Here is a 21,756-nt window from a genome sequence, read left to right on the forward strand (position 1 = left end):
AGGCCCTGGTATTTCTCCAGTTTCTCGTGCTCCTTTTTCCTGATGTTGCAATCACTTGGTATTGCTACATCTACCACAACGGCTTTCCTCTGATGTTTATCCACTACGACAATGTCAGGTTGGTTCGCCATTACCATTTTGTCTGTCTGGATCTGGAAGTCCCACAGGATCTTAGCTCTGGCATTCTCCACCACCTTTGGGGGTGTTTCCCACTTTGATCTCGGGGTTTCCAGTCCATATTCTGCACAAATGTTTCTGTACACTATGCCTGCCACTTGGTTATGTCGCTCCATGTGCGCTTTCCCTGCCAGTATCTTGCACCCTGCTGTGATGTGCTGGACTGTCTCAGGGGCCTCCTTGCACAACCTACACCTTGGGTCTTGTCTGGTGTGGTAGATCTGGGCCTCTATTGCTCTGGTGTTTAGGGCCTGTTCCTGGGCGGCCAGGATGAGGGCCTCTGTGCTGTCCTTGAGTCCAGCTTTTTCCAGCCATTGGTAGGATTTACTGATATCAGCCACTTGGGTTATTTGCTGGTGGTACATCCCATGTAGGGGCTTGTCCTCCCATGATGGTGTCTCTGGCACCTCAATCTCCGTTCCTGTTGTCTGAGACATTCACTGAGCACATTGTCTGTTGAGGCTTTGTCCCTGATGTATTTATGGATCTTAGTTGTTCGTCTGGACAGTGGTTCTCACACTCACTAGTCCTCTGCCTCCGTCCTTGCGGCTCGTGTACAGTCTCAGGGTGCTGGATTTGGGATGGAGCCCTCCATGCGTGGTTAGTAGCTTTCTAGTCTTAAATATCTGTGGCTTTTATCTCCTCCTTTGGCCAGCTAATTATTCCAGCAGGGTATCTGATTACTGGCAAGGCATAGCTGTTTATCGCACGGATTTTGTTCTTGCCATTGAGCTGGCTTCTCAGGACTTGCCTTTTGTTGGAGGTATTTAGCTGTGGCTCCTTTCCTTGTGGCCTCATCGAGGTTGCCATTTGCTTGTGGTACAACTAGGTACTTGTAACTGTCCTCTATGTCTGCTATTGTTCCTTCTGGGAGTGAGACCCCTTCTGTATGGATGACCTTCCCCCTCTTTGTGACCAGCCGACCACATTCTCTAGTCCGAATGACATCCCAATGTCCGTGCTGTAGATCCTGGTGGTGTGGATCAGTGAGTCGATGTCTCGCTCACACTTGGCGTACAGCTTGATGTCATCCATGTAGAGGAGGTGACTGATATTGGCCCCATTTTTGAGTCTGTATCCGTAGCCAGTCTTGTTGATAACTTGGCTGAGGGGGTTCAGGCCTATGCAGAACAGTAGCGGGACAGAGCATCTCCTTGGTATATGCCACATTTGATGGACACTTGTGCAAGTGGTTTGCAGTTGGCTTCAAGGGTGGTTTTCCACAGCCTCATCGAGTTTGCAATGAAGGCTCTCAGAGTCCTGTTGATGTTATTCAATGCATTCAATGATATTCAATGCATTCAATGATCCAAGTATGCGGCATTGAGTCATAGGCTTTCTTGTAATCAATCCAAGCCATGCACAGGTTGGTGTGTCGGGTTTTGCAGTCTCGGCAACTGTGCGGTCTATGAGGAGTTGGTGTTTGGCTCCTCTGCTATTTACACCGATACCCTTCTGTGCCGTGCTCATGTGTTTATCCATGTGTTTGCTTATCTTGGCCGCTATGATGCCTGACATGAGCTTCCAGGTTGTGGAGAGGCAGGTTATTGGTCGGTAGTTGGGTGGGACTGGACCCTTTGATGTATCCTTCTGGATTAGGATTGTCCGCCCTTCAGTTAACCATTCAGGGTGAGTCCACTTTGTAGCAGCTGGTTCATTTGGGCTGCCATTCGCTCATGGAGAGCAGTGAGTTTCTTTAGCCAGTAGGCATGGATCATGTCAGGCCCTGGTGCTGTCCAGTTTTCATACCTGAGACTCTTTCTTGGACATCTGTCACAGTGATGGTTACCGGGGCTTGCTCAGGGAGGTTGCTGTGGTCCTCTCGTAGAGAGATCAGCCCACTGTGCATTGCTGTTGTGGGACGCCTCCCTTTCCCATATGCCTTTCCAGTATTGTTCCGTCTCCAGCCTTGGTGGGTCTGCTCTGTTGTTATTGTTACCCTGCCATTGAGAGTACACCTTAGCTGGTTGAGTGGAGAAGAGCCGGTTAATCCTTCTGGATTCATTCTCCCTTGTGTATCTTTTTAGGCGGCTGGACAAGGCTTGGAGCCTCTGTTTGGCAGTCTCGAGTGCTTCAGGTATGGGCATCTGCCTGTACTTTCTGGGTACTGGTCTTTTCATTGTACCCTTGTGGAGCTCTGACAGTTGGCCTCCTTGTTACCTTGATTTTAGCCTCTAACCGTCTTTTCCATGGTGGGTATTGGGTCTCATGGTTGCTCTTATAGCCAAGTATCTCAAGGATCACTGATGCTGAGTTGTAGATCAGCTCATTGGTTTCTGTTATGGTGTTGGTAGGGTTCTCAATGCTGCATTCACATTCTCAATGAGACTTTCAGATGGTACTTCACTCAGCCGTTGTAATTGGCGCCGAGGAGGCCTGGTTGTCATTCGGGTCATGATTCTCTCTCTCAGGTCAGCAGCTGTCAGTTCTCTGTTTCGCTCATTGGGGCCGTGTATCCCCTCACTGGGTGGGACTTGTAGTTAAGTCCCCACAGTCCTGACATCCGGGTTCCTCCCTTTTGCCGTAGCATTTGTGTTGTATCTCGTCAATCTCAAGTTGTGATAGCAGTTGCCGTTTGCGGATGTTGGAACACTGAGCTACTAGTTGTTTAGCGCTTAGTGTTGACTGGGGATGTCGAAGTAACCATTCCTTCCCCAGTCTTTGCATGTAACCTCTCTCACTAGGGTTACTTGAGTAGTAGCATTCCAACAGATCCACATTTTCATCTCTCGCCCATTTTCGTCTTGTTCCAGTAGCCCATTTGTCATCAAGGTGCTCTGGTTCCCCAACACCTGACGCAGACCTTGTTTGGCGGGCGACGTCTGAGCCGGCATGTTATGCAACTTAGTATCTCTCATGGTATGAGGTAGGCAGTAGCTTGAAGGGTCTTGCCTAAGGACCCAGACTGGATTCGAACCCTGCCCTCTCGGGTGATATACTGATGCCTTATGTATTGAGCTATCCAGTCATATATATATATATATATATATATATATATATATATATATATATATATATATATATATATATTATATATATATATAATATATATATATATATATATATATATATATATGTGGGTGTGGGTGTGTGTGTGTGTATACATATACTGTATATATACTGTATATATATACACAGTATATGTACATACACACACACATATATATATGTGTGTGTGTACATATATACAGTATATACAGTATATACAGTATATACACTATATATATATATATATATATATATATATATATATATTATATATATATATATATATATATATATATATATATATATATATATATTTACACATATATATGTATGTATATAAACATATATATATATATATTTATATCTATTGCTAGATAGATCTATCTATCTATCCGTCTATCTATACACATATATATATTTTTCAAATCGTTTCCAATTAGTTTTGGTTCAGACTTATAAAAGTCTGTTTTTGTTTCATGTTTTTTACATTTTCTTTTTCCAAATCTGCCTTTAATGAATAAATGTGGTTGTCTTATTTTCTGTTTCGAGTTAGCAATAAAAATGTTGAAATAGATGAATTTGAGCAGTGATGTTGTTGAATGTGGGGGAAGCCGGAGCGCCCGGAGTGAACCCACACCTACACGGGGAGACATTTCCCCCGTGCAGTCCTGGCTTTTTAATATTAAAATGTCCAATTAACATCATCTGAACTTCTTTATCCAATTACTCCCAATCAGCCAGCTTTGAAATCTAATGTGCTGGAGACATAATTTCATGTCTACAGTGGATGGACTTTATTTCTGTTTGTGAATTTCCACAGAAGTGACGGAGATACAGCCTTCCTAAATCGTTTCCACAGAGATAATTTTTTCATGGGTCTTTCTTGATCACAGTTATCCGTCCTCAGCTGACTCTTCTGCAGCATGAGTCTCTGAGACCTGACTTGATGTTTGTATTGTATCTTCATTAATGTGACCTTTCTCTGTGGAGGTGATGTTCTCTGGTCTCTCTCTGGTCTCTGGTCTCTCTCTGGTCTCTGGTCTCTCTCCCCTCTGTCCCCATTTCTGCAGTAGTGTCTGGGGGATCTCTGCTACTATGTCTAAATCATTTCTTGGTATTCTAGTGTCTTCAATCAACTGTTATTCGTCTCCACTGGGATGACAACAGCTTCCATTTCAGCTCTCATTGTCATCTGCTTTTTTTTCTGACATGTAGATTCAGTCAATTCTTCTGAAATGATCTGCTGAATGATCACTTCTCTAGTTAGAATCTGGTTTATAACAGAGGCTGTCTGAAGCCCTTCTGCTTCTGAAACTCCCTGTTTACTGCTTGCTCCAGAAACCGTGTCATTATTTAAGGTTTCCAATTCAAGCCAGGTTTCTTTGTCGATTCTATTCTGTTGACTTGTAGATATCTTGTACAGTTTTTTCTGCCCATCCTGGTACCCATTCAGATCAGCCCACTGAGTTTCAGAGGGCTGATCTCTTAGAAATAAAAATATCTCAGTTTGCCTAAAACTTGTTTGTCGGACTGATTTCAGATGGTTTCTGGTGTCCAACACAAGTATCTTAGCTTGCATAGAAAGTGTTTGTCGAACTGTTTTAAGATGGCATCTAGTGTCCAATACATGTATCTCAACTTGCCTAAAAATTGTTTGTCGAACTGGTTTAAGGCGGCATCTGGTGTCCAACACATGTATCTCAGCTTGCATAGAAAGTGTTTGTCGGACTGGTTTCAGATGAAATCTAGTGTCCAATACATGTATCTCAGGTTCCATAGAAAGTGTTTGTCGAACTGGTTGCAGGCGGCATCTGGTGTCCAACACATGAATCTCAGGTTGCGTATAAATTGTTTGTCGGAATGGTTTGAGGCGGCATCTAGTGTCCAACACATGTATCGCAGGTTGCATAGAAAGTGTTTGAGGGACTAGCTTCAACTGATTGCTGGTTCTTGTGCGTCTTGCTCTGTTTCCATTGCAGCAGACTTGTGATCAAATGTTTGTGGGTGATTTTCTGACTCTGTCTGAGTTTCAACAGAAACCATTGGACTCTTTCTTCGTCTTCTTACGGACAGTATTTTCCTCATCATGTCTTTCTGTTTTTTAATTTCAGCAGTTTCTTATTTATGGCAGACATCTCATCAAGTTGTTTTATGAGGTACTTCTGTACTGCAATATGGACCAGTTGAAATTCCATCAATTTGGCTACACACTCACACTTTGGATGACTTGTTGCCTTTTCAGATGGTGAAACCATTGAAATATTTTGGGTACCAATGATATCAGCGAAAAAGCTTACATCTACGTGAGGCTCTGAGTCGGGGAGCGTTTTCCAAAATGTCTTTGGTCCGCTGCTGGGCAAAGGTGCCTGATGACTTTGTTGTTCTGCCAGAGGACCTTTACTGATGTCATCATTCTCAGCAAAAAATGACAGATCAATGCAAGCACCTTCCTCGGGGAAGGATTTCCACAATAGTGGGGTCCTCTTGTTGCGCTTACTCTTAGAAAGGTGTTTTTCCCCTTTTTGATTGACTTTCCTCAGTGAGCTGGAGATGTTTTGCTCTTTGGCGTCCGGCTGTGTTGTAGAGATCTCTGTGCTGTCAGGAAAACGTTCCTCTTTCGAGGAAACGCCTTCGTCACGTTCTTGTGAAACCATTGAAACATTTTTTGTTCCAATGATACCAGGGAAAAAGTTGACATCTAATTGAGGCTCTGAGTCAGGGAGCGTTTTCCAAAATGTCTTTGGTCCGCTGCTGGGCAAAGCTGCCTGATCACTTTGTTGTTCTGCCAGATGACATTTACTAATGTCTTCATTTTCAGCAAAAAACGACAGATCAATGCAAGCACCTTCCTCAGGGAAGGATTTCCACAACAGTGGGGTCTTCTTGTTGCGCTTACTTTTAGAAAGCTGTTTGTCCCCTTTTTGATTGACTTTCTTTAGTGAGTTGGAGATGTTTTGCTCTTTGGCGTCCAACTGTGTGGTAGAGATCGCCATGCTGTCAGGAAAACTTTCCTCTTTCAAGGAAACGCCTTTGTCACACTGTTGTGAAACCATTGAAACATTTTGGGTACCCATGATATCAGGGAAAAAGCTTACATCTACATGAGGCTCTGAGTCAGGGAGCGTTTTCCAAAATGTCTTTGGTCCACTGCTGGGCAAAGCTGCCTGATGACTTTGTTGTTCTGCCAGAGGACCATTACTGATGTCATTATTTTCAGCAAAAAACGACAGATCAATGCAAGCACCTTCCTCCGGGAAGGATTTCCACAACAGTGGGGTCCTCTTGCTGCGCTTACTTTTAGAAAGGTGTTTGTCCCCTTTTTGATTGACTTTCTTTAATGAGCTGGAGATGTTTTGCTCTTTGGCGTCCGGCTGTGTGGTAGAGATCGCCGTGCTGTCAGGAAAACTTTCCTCTTTCAAGGAAACGCCTTTGTCATGTTCTTCTGAAACCATTGAAACATTTGGGTACCAATGATCAGGAAAAAGCTTACATCTACGTGAGGCTCTGAGTCGGGGAGCGTTTTCCAAAATGTCTTCGGTCCACTGCTGGGCAAAGCTGCCTGATCACTTTGTTGTTCTGCCAGAGGACCATCACTGCTGTCATCATTTTCAGCAAAAAACGACAGATCAATGCAAGCACCTTCCTCGGGGAAGGATTTCCACAACAGTGGGGTCCTCTTGTTGCGCTTACTCTTAGAAAGTTGTTTGTCCCCTTTTCCATCTACTGTCTCCAGTGTGTTGGTGATTGGTTCTTTTTCAGCTGGCATTGAAGAGTCCTGCAGTGCGATATTCTCGGCAGACTTCTTCAGCTCCTCAGCTGCGTGCAGCTCCCACCACACTGCAAATGACATCTTCTTCTTTTTGCGCTTGGGTGGCTTGGGTGTTTGTAACTCCCTTTCCACAATGTTGTTGGATGCGACCTCTTCCACTGTCTGTTGGTTGGACTGCATTGTATCCTTTTGTTGATTCGGGTCGTAAATTAAAATCACTTTTCTAGAATCTGGATAAAATTTCAAGTTTAGTTTGATGTCAATCTCCTAAAGAAATGAGCACCAAACAAAGTTGAAGATCTTACTGTGAACTGCTAAACGAACTCTCAAGACGAACGTATCACCAACGGCTGCTAACAGGTTGTGACATCAGTAGATCGATGTGAGGAACTTTTATAATCGCTGGTGATGTCAGAATTCTGCCTTTGGAGTCACATTGTGATGTCATAGTTTCAGAAAATGTCAGTGGGCTTTTAAACTGTCACTGGTTGCCATAGTTATCAGTGACTATGGTAACTCTGGCAGGGGACCATATATATATATATATATTATATATATATATATATATATATATATATATATATATATATATATATATATACTTCTCTCAGCTAATTACAACGGCTGAGTGAAGTACCATCAGAAAGTCTCATTGAGAATGTGAATGCAGCATTGAGAACGATCCCTACCAACACCATAACAGAAACCAATGAGCTGATCTACAACTCAGCATCAGTATCTCCTTGAGATACTTGGCTATAAGAGCAACCATGAGACCCAATACCCACCATGGAAAAGACGGTTAGAGGCTAAAATAAGGTAAAAAGGAGTGAAGTGAGCCAACTGTCAGAGCTCCACAAGGGTGCAATGAAAAGACCAGTACCCAGAAAGTACAGGCAGATGCCCATACCTGAAGCACTTGAAACTGCTAAACAGAGGCTCCAAGCTGATCTCTCTACGAGAGGACCACAGCAACCTCCCTGAACAAGCCCCGGTAACCATCACTGCGACAGATGTTCAAGAAAGAGTCTCAGGTATGAAAAACTGGACAGAACCAGGGCCTGACATGATCCATGCCTACTGGCTAAAGAAACTCACTGCTCTCCATGAGCGACTGGCAGCCCAAATGAACCAGCTGCTACAAAGTGGGACTCACCCTGAATGGTTAACTGAAGGACGGACAATCCTAATCCAGAAGGATACATCAAAGGGTCCAGTCCCACCCAACTACCGACCAATAACCTGCCTCTCCACAACCTGGAAGCTCATGTCAGGCATCATAGCGGCCAAGATAAGCAAACACATGGATAAACACATGAGCACGGCACAGAAGGGTATCGGTAAATACCAGAGGAGCCAAACACCAACTCCTCGTAGACCGCACAGTTGCCCGAGACTGCAAACCCGACACACCAACCTGTGCATGGCTTGGATCGATTACAAGAAAGCCTATGACTCAATGCCGCATACTTGGATCATTGAATGCCTAGACATGTATAACATCAACAGGATCTGAGAGCCTTCATTGCAAACTCAATGACGCTGTGGAAAACCACCCTTGAAGCCAACTGCAAACCACTTGCACAAGTGTCCATCAAATGTGGCATATACCAAGGAGATGCTCACTGGTTGCCATATCAGTGACTATGGGAACTATGGCAGGGTATCTCTGCCATAGTATCTCTGGCACCTCAACCTCCGTTCCCTTTTGTCTGAGACATTCACTGAGCACATTGTCTGTTGAGGCTTTGTCCCTGATGTATTTATGGATCTTAGTTATTTCGTCCTGGACAGTGGTTCTCTCATATATATATATATAATATATATATATATATATATATATATATATATATATATATATATATATATATATATATACATCGTTTAACAAGAGCTTGTCGACTTTATTGTACAGGGATCAGTACAATCACCATAGGACCATCCAGACCTCTGGTAGCTGAAAATATGATCCAACCAGAACCAGAGACGGTCCTGCAGAAGGACCATCTCTGGAGGAAATCTGGATGAGTTCCTGAAGGACGTTTGTCTCCTCCAGTCAGAGGATGACGGTTCAGCAGTATTGTCACTTTTCAGGGACAGTTAACAATGGCCGACCTTTCTAATGCTCCGACTTGAGCCAGGAAGGAAACTCACTCTCAAGATCATGTAGACTTCTTGGATCCGAACTTCCTGAGCCAGGAAAGATGTTTCACTTCGAGTGTGATTCCCTCTAATCATAATAAGGTGCTGAACAATGGCGTCATGCAGTTATTCGGACAGGAAAACTGCAGACTGTCAGAGGAAAGACAAGTTACTTCTACTGGAATCATGAGATCAATTTATATTTCATTAATTGTAACATGCCTCATAGACTCATGATTTATGCAAGACTGACATGTGTAGAGCTTTCATAATTCAGACACTAATGAAAGCAGAACCCTGAGCCCTGTACTGCACCACACAGCAACTTCACATGACTTTAAGAAGCTTAAATTTTACTGTTTTAATGCAAAATATGGAAATACAACCAATACTTTGCCAAAGTATTTACACATGACCAGCTTTGTAATATTTACGCCCATTTCAGCCAAGAGCTCCGCATATTTTATTGGGGTTTGATGAGGCAGATCAATAAACGTTAGTGCACCTCTGAAGGTAAATGAAATCTGTTTTATTCTTTTTAATGAATACAATTTTGAAAAGAAAAGCAAGCCTTAATATTTGGCCATTCTCTCCTATTAAAACTGAAGTCTTGTTTTATGTGTTTCTTCCAGATGTGCACATCTGCAGGACAGCATTTCTGTCAGTTATGCTTGTAAAGTAGTTTAAGGTCAGTCTGATTCAGTAAAAACACAATCAATATTCAGGCTTTGCAAGAAAATTCTCAGAATGTTTTTGGTCTGGATTTTAATTGCACCATTCTGGCACATAAACATGTTTTCTGCTGGTTTTTACGCCGGCTCTGAGCTGTTTTTCTTCAGACTTCTGTTTCCCAGATCATCTCTACAATGTCTGTGTTTCCATGCTGAGTCAATATTTTGAAGAACGGCACTTTACGAAGTTCGGTCCATTAACTTGTATTTGCTTGCTGGCAGATAAGACACTTTCAATATGGCGGACGCTATATGGCATCAAAGGCCGATGACCGTCGTCCAATCAGTGATGTCTCAGGTCTCCAACTGGGACATGTCCTTTCTGTTTTGTTAATGTTGTAGCGGTTTTGAAATTTGTAATTGTGCTTTGTAAAGGTTGTTGTGTTTTTGTAAATTATATTTGTGCTTTTGATTTGCTGAAGTTTTTTGCACCTCAGGGCCACCGTAGGTTTTTGCTGTCCTGCTGGACACGACTAAAAGGTTTTGTCCCAGGATCGATCTGTACCTATCAACATACGTCATGTCCCAAACCTTTAAAAGGAATCATGCATAGAGTTTGTTGCTGCTGTGTCAGAGAGACGTGCAGCGTTAGCTTTTTTTTTTGTTTTGTTTTTTGCATTTCGGCCAAATAAAAGCTGAATTTTGACATAATTTGAGAACCTTTTTTCACATGTTTTCTATGTTTCCTACATGGCTTGTGGTAAAATAATTATTTTATTCTAGTCTGTTTCTCATCAAGCCCAGATTGGTGGAATGCTCGACGAAAAGCTGTCAACAGATTCAGCTACCCGAGCCATTTATCACTGCATCTCCTCCAGAGTCACCAGGAGGCTTTTGGTCTTTTCCATTTAAGTCTGAAAGCCATAAGTTTGCAGATCTGATGATAATAATAATAATAATAATAATAATAATAATAATAATAATAATAATAATAATACCATGAAAAAGAAAAGGGGATGTGAATAAATATGCAGAACAGTTTCTGAGTTATTCTGAGTTTGTGACAGTAAAATGTAAAAAAAGACTGTACAGTAAAAAGGTTTGTATTAATGGGAGTTTTTGAACAGACAGTGGATAAAAAATAGACCAAGTTCTACATTTGTAACATTCCTGCTGAAGTGGTTCCTCTCTAATCACACTCCTGAAGTGTTTAATTGCAATAATGTCTGCTAATTCTATTCCACCTACTCTGATATTTCATCCCAACATACCGCTGATTACAAACAAATGTTACGGGGGTGAGAAAGAAATCTGCTTTCTGCATGAGTAATGTCAGCTCTACTGGGTCCCATCGTTGACATTTTAAATTGCCGTCTCTCATTAGCGTTTGCACATCATCCAGGATGTTTCCTTTGCACCTCCGTTTAGCCACCGTGTAAATTCCAAGTTGTAAATCTGCAAACGCGCATCGGTTTGGGCTCCCGCGGTTCCCAGTTTAAACGTCTCTCTTCCCGTCTCTCCACAGGAGGAAGCCCTGCCTAAAGGCTTTATAATGATGTGAGTGAGGCAAACAAATGTTACTGCGCTTATTAAATCGCCCACATGGGTACAACAGGAAATGTCACAGAGTCACATCGCAGCCTGATCCACTGCTGCACTCCCACACAGAGGGTTCAAGTCATTTTCATTTTGTCACCAGCAAACTATCTGGGAAGGAAGCGGCGGCTGAAACGGGAGAAGGACGACTCCACTCCTAGAGCAGACAGAGCAGAGATGCTTGTCTAAACAGTTTCACACTTTCTGAATCCCTTCCCTTTCCAAACAATGAGGGCTGGAGGAGCTGGGAGCAGCAGAGAGAGAGGCAGGGAGGAGGGGAAAGGGGGCGGCTGGCACCCCTTTTAATTCCACCAAAAGCTGAGCCAACAAAAGGGCCTCCACTCGGGAGCTGGGATGGAGCCGCAGCCAGCCCGGCTGGCTCGGAGCGGGTCGTGAGCAGAAGAATGAGAGAGAAAGGAAGGGAGAGAATGAGACAGAGCGAGTGAGAGGGGAGGAATAAAGGAAAGAGAAAATGAATAGAATGAGCCTGGTTTGAAAGCCTGGAAAGCCCCCGCTGGAAGTTGTGTGTTTTTTCCCACCCGGCATGGAGGCAAAAGTAAAAAACCAGAGAGAGGAAGCAGCATTGATTGAGAACACAGGAGAGGTTGGGTGTTTTTCAAACGTCTGTGACGATGTTCATGATGCAGAGAGATGACTAAAACCCCTGAGAGCAAAACGCAGAAGCTTTCCTCTGGCCATCCGCGATCAGCTCCATTGTGATTCATGGCTCCGCTCCTGTTGCGCCGCTCAGTAATCCCCTGTCCCTCTGACACCTGTTTGCCCAGGAATCACAAAGAGGTGCCAAGGTGTTAGCCATGATATGGTTTATTTCCAAAGAGCCTGATGTGGAATTTGCTTACGATTCTGATCCTTCAAAAAGAAAGAACTAAAAAGGAAGGAAAAGAAAATGTGCTGACTCGTACTCTGACTTGCGGCGGGTAAAGTGATGGATTAAAAGCTGCTCTGTGGGCATTCAGCAAGCTGCAGCCGCACAGAACACAAAATCCTCACCCTGATTCCACCAGACCAATCGGAAACAACAACAAAATAAAAGCACGCGTTGGTGCAACAGAAGAATCAGGAGAGATCCACCCTGCAGAAGCTGCATCTCTCACCACCAGCAAAGTAAACAACAATCTGAGGCCGAAGAGCCGCCAGGGCCAAAACCAAGAAACAAGTGAAACTAGGAATCCTCACTGAACACGAGACTTTCTGCTGCACATAAAATGAAGTCTCTCTTTTGATGTCTCCAGTTAAAAGAGAGAAACATTTTGTAATAATAATAAAAAAGACAAGTTAGTTACATTGTAATGATGCAGGTCTGCAGGTTGACCCAGGTTGGAGGTTTGGGATGTTGAGCTGTCTGCAGTTATTCAGACTTTCAAACAAACTTGCCGTTATGCATTTTGTGATTAGCTTTACATTATTTTGACCTTTTGCAGCTGTTTGACTGAAGTGTGCAAAAATATCCAACAAATCATTCCAGTTTACTTCTCAAAGTCGCCACAAGAATCACAATTAGACAACTATGAACAGGAACTTGGTCCAATAACAATGATAATGTTTGAAAATTGGCAGAGAAAAGGCTGTAATAAAAAAAAAAACGTCATTTTAATAAACACCAAGATAAGTTGAAGCTGTCAGATGTTTCTGGTCCAGAAGCTTCAGACATGACAGCTCATGTAGGAAAAACAGAAACCTTAATATGAACAGTTAGTGGCAACAGTTTGTCCTCGTGATCAGGAGGAAGAACTGTGACAGTTCCTGTAAAGGGAAGTCCATCCTTGAGCCGCCACAGACCAATCGTCACAGTCAAGGTGATGATGATCCGCTGCTGCACTCCTTAAATAAAGACGTGGAGAGAACCACAGGAAGCATGGAGTCTACGTCAACCAGTAGGGCTGATCCAGAACCAGTCAGACATCCCACATCAGCCACCACCGATTCTTAAAGACGATCATCCCAGAGGAACGGACTCAAAATCCACAAAATATGGATAAATGAACCGTAGAAATCTGAAGGAAATTTAAAACTTCCCAGGTGTTCTTCAGGATTTTCTACTTTATCAATCAATGTTTGAAATGTATTATTTTTATACAATGCATTTTACACTCTTTATATAACAGAATGTACAGACAATGTCACTTTTGGATTCACCAAAATGTGAATAAATTAAACATGATTAACTTAAACCATCGTAAAAATCCATTTTAGAGTTGATGGAAATGTTTGTATATTTTTGTATGGAACGTTTTTCATACAGTATCCCTCTCTGCACTGCTCAGTTCATGCAATTAAAACCTTAAGGGTGAAAATGTGTTGCTGACACGTTTAAATCCCAGACGATCTGCCATCACTGCATCACCCTGAAGCCGCAAAGCCGCCTCTCCCTCACACAAGTCGACCTTTACGATTTGCTCTCAACCTTGGAGGCCCAGAAGCGTCACAGTGGCAGGTTGACAACCACACCCCACGCCGCCCGCCTCGGTTCTGTCCAAAAACAGACAGCCAGAAGGCGTCCAAGTCCCAGCGTGAAGGACTTTCCGAAAGAGGTTTGGTACAGCGGAGTCACTGAGCTGCAGGATGGAGCAGGTGAAAGCTTCATGCATGGTTGAGGAATCCCAAATAATATATCAGAGGTGTCCAAAGTCGGTCCTGCAGGGCTGGCATCCTGCAGGTTTTGGTTCTCTCCCTGTTGGTACCAACAACCTTTTCAGCATGTCAGTGTTCTTCTAACGAGTCATCATTTGATCCAGGTGTGTTAAACCAGGGACAGAACTAAAACATGCAGGATGCCGGCAGGATGGGCGCCACTGGATTGCATTGTAAATTTGAAGCTTCTTTACATGTTTACAGACATTTTAATACAGTTTGGAATCAAAATTATTTCTCAGGAAAAGCAAATCAAAACAAAAATACAGCTATCTCCAAAACACGTCCCTCACATCAAAACCTTCCAACTTAAACTTCAGGGCTGTGTAGCTGTGAATGCTGGAGCTAAATTTCATCAGTTTGTTTGGTCATAAATTCTTTGGATAGCAATATTTCAGCCTGTAGGTTTTCCTCCAAGAACTAATCAGCAGCACCATTATGCAGCGAAGAAGAGCGAAGAGGAGCGATCTGCAGCGAACAGCCGGCCGCAACCGAGCCGCTCACAGATGCGTCTCCAAAAGCAGAGCTTGGTTATGAATTTTAATTAAAGCAATAAAATGGTCTGTATTTTCATTCGCTTCATTATCAATCCATCTCATCTCCTGGAAGTGGTCCAAGGAGTGACGCTGATGATTGTTTTGAGATTTTTCTCTTGTCTTGAGGAAGAATGTTGGATGTAATTTTACATGTTTTTGTGGAAAGATGGAAAAAAAAACTTTCCAGAGATTTTCAAAAGTCTTTATTTTTATTTTTTTTTTTACAAATCTAAGACTGGGACCAGGTCTCCAACAGCTGAAACAAGAAATCTCTCATCAGATTCAAGCCTCCATATCTGCTGACAGAGACGTTTAATGTATGTTAGAAATTCAGATCTGAAGACCAGTGAAAGTTTTAGCATCTGCTGGAAGACTGTTTTTATTCAAGACTTCTCAAACACTTCTGTGTACATATATATATATATATGAAAATAGCTCAAATAAGACACCAACACTTCAAGTCTGCAGTGTTATCTATAGTAAATGTGGTTTATTGTCTTCATACCAATTTGACTCAAACAATTTTCAGGATTATTAGGAAAGAACTAAATAAATCTACACTGAGAAGCTTTTAGTTGGATAAAAGAATTTAAACCTGAAAACTTGAGTCAAAGTCCAAGTTTGAGTCCTTGAAGAACAAGTGCAAGTCAAGGCTGATCTTGGTTGAGCATCTTAAGCATAAATGGTTTAGATCATAACTGCTTCAGCAGAGGGAAGACACACATTATTATATTGACACTATAAGGAGATCACTTAGATGTACAGTAACCATCAATTAAGTAGGTTTGCATATTCAAAGCGCCTTTCACAAAGTGCAGCTCAGCACAAGTCATATTTATGTTGTTCATTTTATAAAAACATGCATAAAGTCGTAGGAATCCATTAACCCAAAGGAAAAACTGAAAATGCCAAAGCAGAGAAGCTCCAGATCAAGTCTTCAAATGGAGGGGAAACCAGAACGGACCACTGGAATGCACATACATGCATGAATATGCAAAACAACAACACGTTGCAATGCAAAGCGACCATGAGTCATTAATGACTCTCAATAATCAGGCCGCGGCGCTGCGAGGGCGATAATCATCGGCCGCCTGCTCTCCAAGTGATAAGCTAATCAACCGTTCGTCTCCAGCGAGCCGACGAGGGGACTCATCATGGCTGACATTTCAGAGCAGGATGGAGCCCAAAGAGCCCAGCCTCGGAGGAGAGGGGCACCTGAAGTGACTTAATTATCACTGCTGCAGAAGGAGATCCACTCGACCCCGTTTTACACTTTTTTCAACTCAAGGTTAACCTGGTTCTTCCAACATTATGGCTTCTCTGCTGCTTTTAACGTCTGTTTCAGGGAGCAAGTAAGAACAGGAGACTGAAGGTTTCGGTTTTATTTCTGTCATTCAGGTGTTTCAAAACAAACAATATCACAGGTGTGATCACACAAACAAACCCGCAGTATTTCTGCTGTACCTAATCATGTCATCACCATGTCAGTCACAGAAAAGGCAGAAAGAGAAAATTCTGCAGAAAACTGCTTCAGATGCCAGGAAAAACCAACGTTTGCGTTCACCTGCATCTCCTGCGGCTGTGGTGGGTGAAATGGGCGCTGAGGATTTCTCCTCCTCCAACAAGACAGTTGTGTTGTTGCGTGCTCAAATTAAATCATAACCTGTGGGGATGCTGTCACAATAATCTGACAGCTCTCAGGCAACTGGATGTAGCCGGCGTCTCAGCCGAGCGGCTGTCATCCTTCCACCAACCTGTGCAGCCCAGCCTGCAGCAGCATCGCAGCCCTCATGTGTTACACAAACATGAGGAGGAAGTTCACAGCTAGTTCCCCTTCAAGGTCAAACCTTCACCCAGAAAAGAGAAGCGTTGGGCGCAGCTCCTAAACCAAAAGATGCTGCGGATAAAGGCAGCGGGGCTCCCAGCCCTGAAACATCCTGCCCTCCCAGCCGCTTTGATCTCTGAGGGGCGCCTCGGCGGAGAGACAGCGTGAGAGATGACACGGCTCCAATATGACCCATCTTCTGTTTCCTCTGTGACAATTCGGGGACAGCTCTGACAGACGATACGAGTTACACCCAGGTGGAAGCAACAGTCGGGGCAGATTTCTGCTGACTATGAACAGGAAAACAAATTCTTATGCCAATATGTTTAGCGTGACTGGCTGCTGCTGGAAACGCTGCAGCAGGCTGCAGGATGTGGAGGAAACACTGAAACCCTGACTAGTTTCAGTCCAGATGCATCGATTAGACTTTAACAGGGAAAACAGTTTTCTGCTTTTATTTTGAAGGTAGAAAACATAAGCAGGCTTTTGTTTAAGCTGTTTGGATTCAATAACTGAATCATGAAACTGAACTGCAGGGACTTTGACAGGCTGCACTTTGGAATCCATCATTAAATAAATACAAACAAGATTTTTCCAGTTATGCATCAGTGGACATCTTCAACCGTTATGACTGTACATTTGACTCCACAAGTAACCCTTTGTTGATAAATCTACAAAGAGATTTGTTCAGTATTTTGTCAGCGTGAGAAAAAATGTCTGATTTTGATCCCTATCTGATCGGCTGATGACCAACAGTGGCATGTTGTTCTTCAGACGTCTGGAGTGGAGCTGAAATATTACAGAAAAACATTTCAGGAAGCCAAGGAGGCTTCATACTGGTGGACAAATTTACTGCTTCTCAGTAAAAATGTGAAAACTTTTTTTTATTTTTACTGCAGTAGCAAAATGTCAGACAAACATTTCAGAAAATTCAACTTTAACTTTCAGTTTTGGTTGTTTTTTTTCCACTGAACTGAGAGAAATGGAATAATATTGACTTCAAGACGGCTGAATGATTTCTGTTGATTTGAACAAGTTTCATATCACTGCTGACAGACTCGGCTTGTTTCAGTTTCAGATGAGCAGCTGGTGATTTCTGGTTAACCTGCTGCTTTGCAGAAGGTCTTGGGTTCAAATCCCTACCTGGCATCTTTCCAGGTACTCCAGCTTCTTCACACAGTCCAACTGATACACTGTTCTCTCAAGATTACACGTGCGTGTGTGTGTGTGTGTGTGTGTGTGTGTGTGTGTGTGTGTGTGTGTGGGGGGGGGGGGGGGGGTGTGCGTGTGTGTGTGTGTGCGTGTGCGTGTTTGTTGCTCTAACCCTAACCCATAATGATACAGATAAACACCAAACATTCCCGTGACGCTGAGAGGATAAGCAGATGATGGTCTCTCAGGCCCACACCATCACAGATCCTCCACCGTACTTAGAGGGCCTGTGGTTCTTTATTAAAATGTAATAATTCTCTTTGCGCAACATCAAAACAGCTTATAGACAAGTCCAAGGCATCGGTTTTTGGAGTTTTTTTTTTTTTTTATCCTTTCTTACCAGTGTTCTCTCAAGTTGGTCATTAGTGATCCATTAACGAGCCACAGGATTCATTTATAATGTTTCTTTGACTCTTTTTGACCCGTAGCAGCAGAACTGCAGATAATGGGTCATGATTGGTGCAGCTGAGAAGCATCTGTTGGTCAACAGGAAAACCAAAGTGATCCACTCCACTCTGCATATTTTACTGAACGATTCATGGTGAGATGGTGCAGATAAGGAACATTTTGTATGAGCCACCTATGCCATTTGTATCCAAGTATGATCGTGCATTTTCCTTAACTAAGCATTTAATTATTGAGGCGAGGTTTCTATAGAGCAGGCAGTGGAAGCGCAGCTCCCCATCTTCACCCTGTTGCTCCGATTTCCATCATTGTTCTAACGGGGATAATAAGCTGCTGTCCCGTTTGACCGCACACGCGTCTCCCTCTGCAGGTAAACAGACTGCAGGTCAGCCGTGCATGAAGGGGTTTGTAGAGGCTCAGAGGGGATTAGGTTTCCTGAGCAGTCACCTGCAGAGGAAGCAGCCAGGAATTAGGACAAAAACCACGCCACGCCTCGCATGTCAAGACCCCAGCTGAAACTCAGCTGCGATCTGGCGGAGGGAAAGCGGGATCAGAAACTTTTACAGGCAGACATCAGCAGAGACGTGACTGTGAACATGAGCGGAGAATGCGCGGCTGGAAAGTCCGGAGATCAGCCGTGATCCAGAGCGCGCGGCGCAGCAGGACTCAGCCCCGCTGATACCCAGCTCGGCTCGGTTCGGTTCGGTTCTGCTTACCTTGAGCAGCCAGAATGATCACCGCTGCCACCATCCAGGCGTTCCGCTCCGGGGAGCGCGGGCAGCGCGCTGCGTAATCTCTCGCCATTCTTCTGCACTGGAGGTAAATATCCAGAACACCGAGGTGTGCCAAGACCGGACTCCGAGTTATTCCTCCGGCAGCCCGCTCACAAACTTACAACTCAGTTCAGATCGCCTGCTTTCAAACCAGTCAACTTCTCTCTCTCCTCCTCCTTTCCTCCCGCAGCTCAGCGCGTCCTCCTCCTGATTCCGGACCGAGCGCAGATCCGCTCAGAGTCTTAATGACGGGAAGGAGCGCGACCCCTCCCCCGTGTGGCCCGGCCGCAGTGCGCACAGGTAGCCGCGGCGGGAGCGTGTCTGGCGGACAGCGGCGAGAGCAGCAGCCGGAGAACAAAGTGTGGACGGAGTGTGAGAGAGTCGCAGGAGCTCCGTGGGTTTGATGCGCAGAGCTGAGTGGGGAACATCCGAGTGATGTCAGCAGAGCGTCACCAAGAGGACTTCAGCCGAAAAGCGGAGAGGAGAGGAAGAGGAAGAGGAGAAGAAGAGAAAATGTTTGGCTGATTAATCACAGACGTAATGATTTATTCAGATAAACGGAAACAGAACAGATACCAGTTGAAATATTTTCTCCTTTGTTTTTTAGTCCTACTTGGTCTTAATTTCGAGACAAAATGTAATTTTACAGACTCGGTTTTGTTCCTCCATACAAACAAAATTATCACAAAAAATAATGCATAAGTTCCCTGTTTAAAAATACAACAGGGATATATTTTATGTTTTAATTATAGTTGGAGAGAAAATAAAACTGGAATCACTGGTGCGTGTCCAGTTCTTTCTGGTCAAACTGGACATGGCTGAAAGGTTTAAGCTCATGAAACTAATTTATTAATCCCTTTTACTCTGAAACGAAACACAGTGTTCTTATTAAAAATGGTTTTACTTATAAAAGTTTTTCGGCTGGTGCAATTTTGTAGATTTAAAAGGAAACTTTATTAATCTGTGGTGGAATTCCCTCATCCCTCCATTTTCTGCTCAGGGTCACTCGTTGACCCCGAGCCACTGGACATGGTTTAACACAATCTGAAGAGTTTACATTTGGTGCCATGTTTACTCGTGTGAACCTCAAGATATGGAGGTGAGGAAGACCTTCAAACGATGAAGATCAGGGAACCTTTTACCAGCATCTGATTGAATAAAGGCCAAAGTATTGATGATCTATATTCATTATCTTTTCTTTGTCTTGAGAGGAAACAGTAAAACTGATCAAATCAACACAACTTCTCCATTCCTCTAACAGATTGGAAAATTAGTCGTTTAAAGCTTCCTGGCGTCTTTATTACTTCCATCATTAGTAATTTTATAGAGTATATATTTTCAGTTTAGTATCATTAGTAATTTTATAGAGTATATATTTTCAGTTTAAATTAATTATAGAGATCCGATAAAGCTGTTTGTATTTGGTCACCAATTGTTCTCTAGAAAACAAATCCATGAACATCAGAAATGATCTTCCATCCAGAACTCAAATGAAAAGCCATGAATCTAAAGACACAGCGGCTTCGAAAAGCTACATTAAGATTCAGCTGCTTATCATTGTACACTTAAGAGCCTTCTGACCTTTGACCCTTAAGTTAAAATTCATGCAGTTAGCAGGTTTATTAACAAAATACTGACCGTCTGGAATTCAGATTTGTCTTGGTTTATTTCAAAATAAACATTTTAGGGATAAAATCCTGTTTTTAATAACCTTTCATTGTGTTCTCAGAATACTGCCAGGCTCTCCGGGAAGCAGCTTATACTTTCTAAGTATAAGACCAAAGTGATCACTTAAAGTTTTTATCATTGCACATAATTGTGCTCTTCCGATTATCCAAGATGAAGTGAGCATTCTTCGTTTCTCTGCTTGAGGATTCTAAGAATTGAAATGCAAAGTTTCCTAGAAAGATGCTTTGATGTTTTTGGAAACATTGGCAAACACAATCTAAGCAGAGATAAACCCGTCCGCTCTCAGAAGAAGACAATGAGCTGGTTAAAAATAGGCTTATGGGATAAAAATGAACTAATTAGTCATAAATTCAAAACAGTATAATCCAGCACAAATCCAATGAAATGGGATGGATAAATTATTTTTCTTTAAATGTCAGGAGACGATGGAAATACACTTATTTCTGTTTATTTTTATAGCCTCAGCAGACAATTGAAAAGCCCGTTATAAAGCCTCATCTCATAGTTAAGATATTATTTCATATTTAGCCTTCAAATGCTAATGATCCTTCGAGAAAATCTCAGACTTTTGTCTCAGCACAGCTTTGTTCTTGTGGTACCAACACAAAGTTAAAGTCTGCAGAAAAGAAAAGTAAATCTAAAAAGCATTCAATAGAGCACTGAATATCTGGAGGTGGAGAAAAATGTGATTTTTATGCTTTTAAAAAGGAACAAAAGAGAAAATGAGGTAAATACATAAGTCCTGGTTGCAGCAAGTAATATTGGTGGAAAATATAGAATCACATAAGTTTTACTTATAGCAAAACTATAAGTACAAGTCAGAGAAGTTCTCCATTCGCACTGATGAAGTTTGAACAATTTTGCAAAAAAAAAATGGACAAAAATTTCTGTAGGTGAGCAAAGGAAGTGAAAATATATCCAAAAACGATTTAATTAACTTGGCCAGTCAGAATACAGATGCACACATAAAACCTCATTGCCTTTATAATTTTTTTGTTTGTAACATGACAAATTGTGATAATGTTCAAGTAATATGAATGTTTTAGCAAGAAAATCAAGAAATCAAATTCAGTCACATTCCTCAACATCTGTCATCCTTTATGGATCTTAATTCAGAATGTCGGATTGTTTGGTGGCTTTTTAGATGTTGTCGACTGTCAACACCCTGGAAGCCAATTCCTCTGGTTGTTGGTTAAATATTCTGGTTTCTGTTTTTGTTGCCTCTACATCAGGTAACTTCAGTTTTTTGAAATCATAAATGATGCCTGGATTCACATTGTGACTCCTGATGAAGATTCTGGCATGGAAGTGGGAACAGTTG

The 21,756-nt window shown here is 42.7% G+C and overlaps 1 protein-coding gene across 3 annotated transcripts in view; it reads right to left on the minus strand.

Moving 5' to 3' along the window:
* pvrl2l (PVR cell adhesion molecule related 2 like) overlaps window positions 1-18,777 on the minus strand; it is a 310,183-nt gene extending 291,406 nt beyond the window's left edge. For all 3 annotated transcript variants that reach the window (XM_055055336.1, XM_055055335.1, XM_055055333.1), the window contains exon 1: window positions 18,690-18,777. In XM_055055336.1, the coding sequence (XP_054911311.1) occupies window positions 18,690-18,777 (88 nt within the window). The remainder of the gene's footprint in view (window positions 1-18,689) is intronic.
* Between the last annotated feature and the right edge of the window lie 2,979 nt (window positions 18,778-21,756).

The sequence above is a fragment of the Poeciliopsis prolifica genome, unplaced genomic scaffold (assembly GCF_027474105.1).
Source record: "Poeciliopsis prolifica strain line A6 unplaced genomic scaffold, Auburn_PproV2 SCAFFOLD041, whole genome shotgun sequence".
Taxonomy (NCBI): Eukaryota; Metazoa; Chordata; class Actinopteri; order Cyprinodontiformes; family Poeciliidae; genus Poeciliopsis; species Poeciliopsis prolifica.